Source organism: Echinococcus granulosus, assembly GCF_000524195.1.
Source record: "Echinococcus granulosus chromosome Unknown EG_S00101, whole genome shotgun sequence".
In the NCBI taxonomy this organism is placed as follows: domain Eukaryota; kingdom Metazoa; phylum Platyhelminthes; class Cestoda; order Cyclophyllidea; family Taeniidae; genus Echinococcus; species Echinococcus granulosus.
Window position 1 is genome coordinate 15,128 of NW_020170481.1, and position 1,077 is coordinate 16,204.

General features: G+C 40.6%; 1 protein-coding gene across 1 annotated transcript in view; it reads left to right on the forward strand. All coding sequences in view use genetic code 11, as the record gives it.

Moving 5' to 3' along the window:
- Positions 1-1,077, forward strand: part of EGR_08260 (hypothetical protein) — a gene marked incomplete at both ends in the record, with an annotated part of 10,192 nt that overhangs the window by 2,549 nt on the left and 6,566 nt on the right. Inside the window, 2 exons of the mRNA XM_024497509.1 lie at positions 175-349; positions 894-1,001. Of these exons, the coding sequence (XP_024348050.1) occupies positions 175-349; positions 894-1,001 (283 nt within the window). The remainder of the gene's footprint in view (positions 1-174; positions 350-893; positions 1,002-1,077) is intronic.

Sequence of the window (1,077 nt, forward strand, 5' to 3'; positions counted from 1 at the left end):
GTTTAGCTTGAGAAAAGAAATTTGATATTTAACTGCTTAACCAACCATTAAATAGGCGAATTTCAAGGTCATTGCTATCTACCTTTTTTTGCAAGACAGTAGACCCTTTTTTGACCTCCGATTCACTTAAAATCAATCATACGCGCATCTAAACTCACCCAAATTGACCATCAGAGGCAGTTCGGCTCAAATAATTGCTCTGACAGTCTGCGGTTTGATTGTAGACTTGAGAGCTACGGGCACATCATTTGTGCGCGTTTCCACTATGGTGGCGATTGCAGTCGGAAGTGTATACCCGACCCGGAGCGCTACGCTTGTGATGTGAACGGCTACAAAAAGTGCAGACGAGGTGCGGTCCAACACTGTCTCGCCTGTTTATTTGGACATTTCATCACACACCCATAAGGGTTCGTGTGCTTCGCTTGCAAGCATGGGAAGTCACATGATTGATAACAAACCACTGTTTACAACAGAATTGCATTCCCACCTCCAAGACAACCATGCTATTCTACTGTTGACCTCAATTATTTGAAAGTTATTGGTTTGTCTAAAATAGCTTATTCTTACATGAATACTCGACAAGCGAACCAGTTTACACTTTATGGATCCCATTTGGTTCTTCAACCCAATTTCACCGTGTAAATTTCACTACTTCAATTGCTTGATAGACGATTTGTGAAGGGTTAAATTATAAACCGTCATGCGCACAGGTTTGGAGGTGGTTTTTAAAACTATTTGCCTAAATGTGAGTTGGAAAAATTCGAATAAAGTGTATAGAGCAACTTAAAATGAAAGGACACTTACGAGAAGGAGAAAAGTGATTTGCATCAACAGAGATGAATAACCACAGTAGCCTTTTGCTAGTTACCATATTGTGATTTTGGGTTTTTTAGGTGTCGAATGCGACCAACGCGACTACTGCCTGAATCACACTTGTGCTGAATTTGCCGAGTGCAAAACTACCCTCTCCGGCTTTGAGTGCTGGTGTTTTCAAGCAAAAGGTAAATAACCACTCCTTTATTGGCTTAAAATAACTACCCCATTGTTCTCAAGTTTAAAAGTCTGTGTACGAAGTTT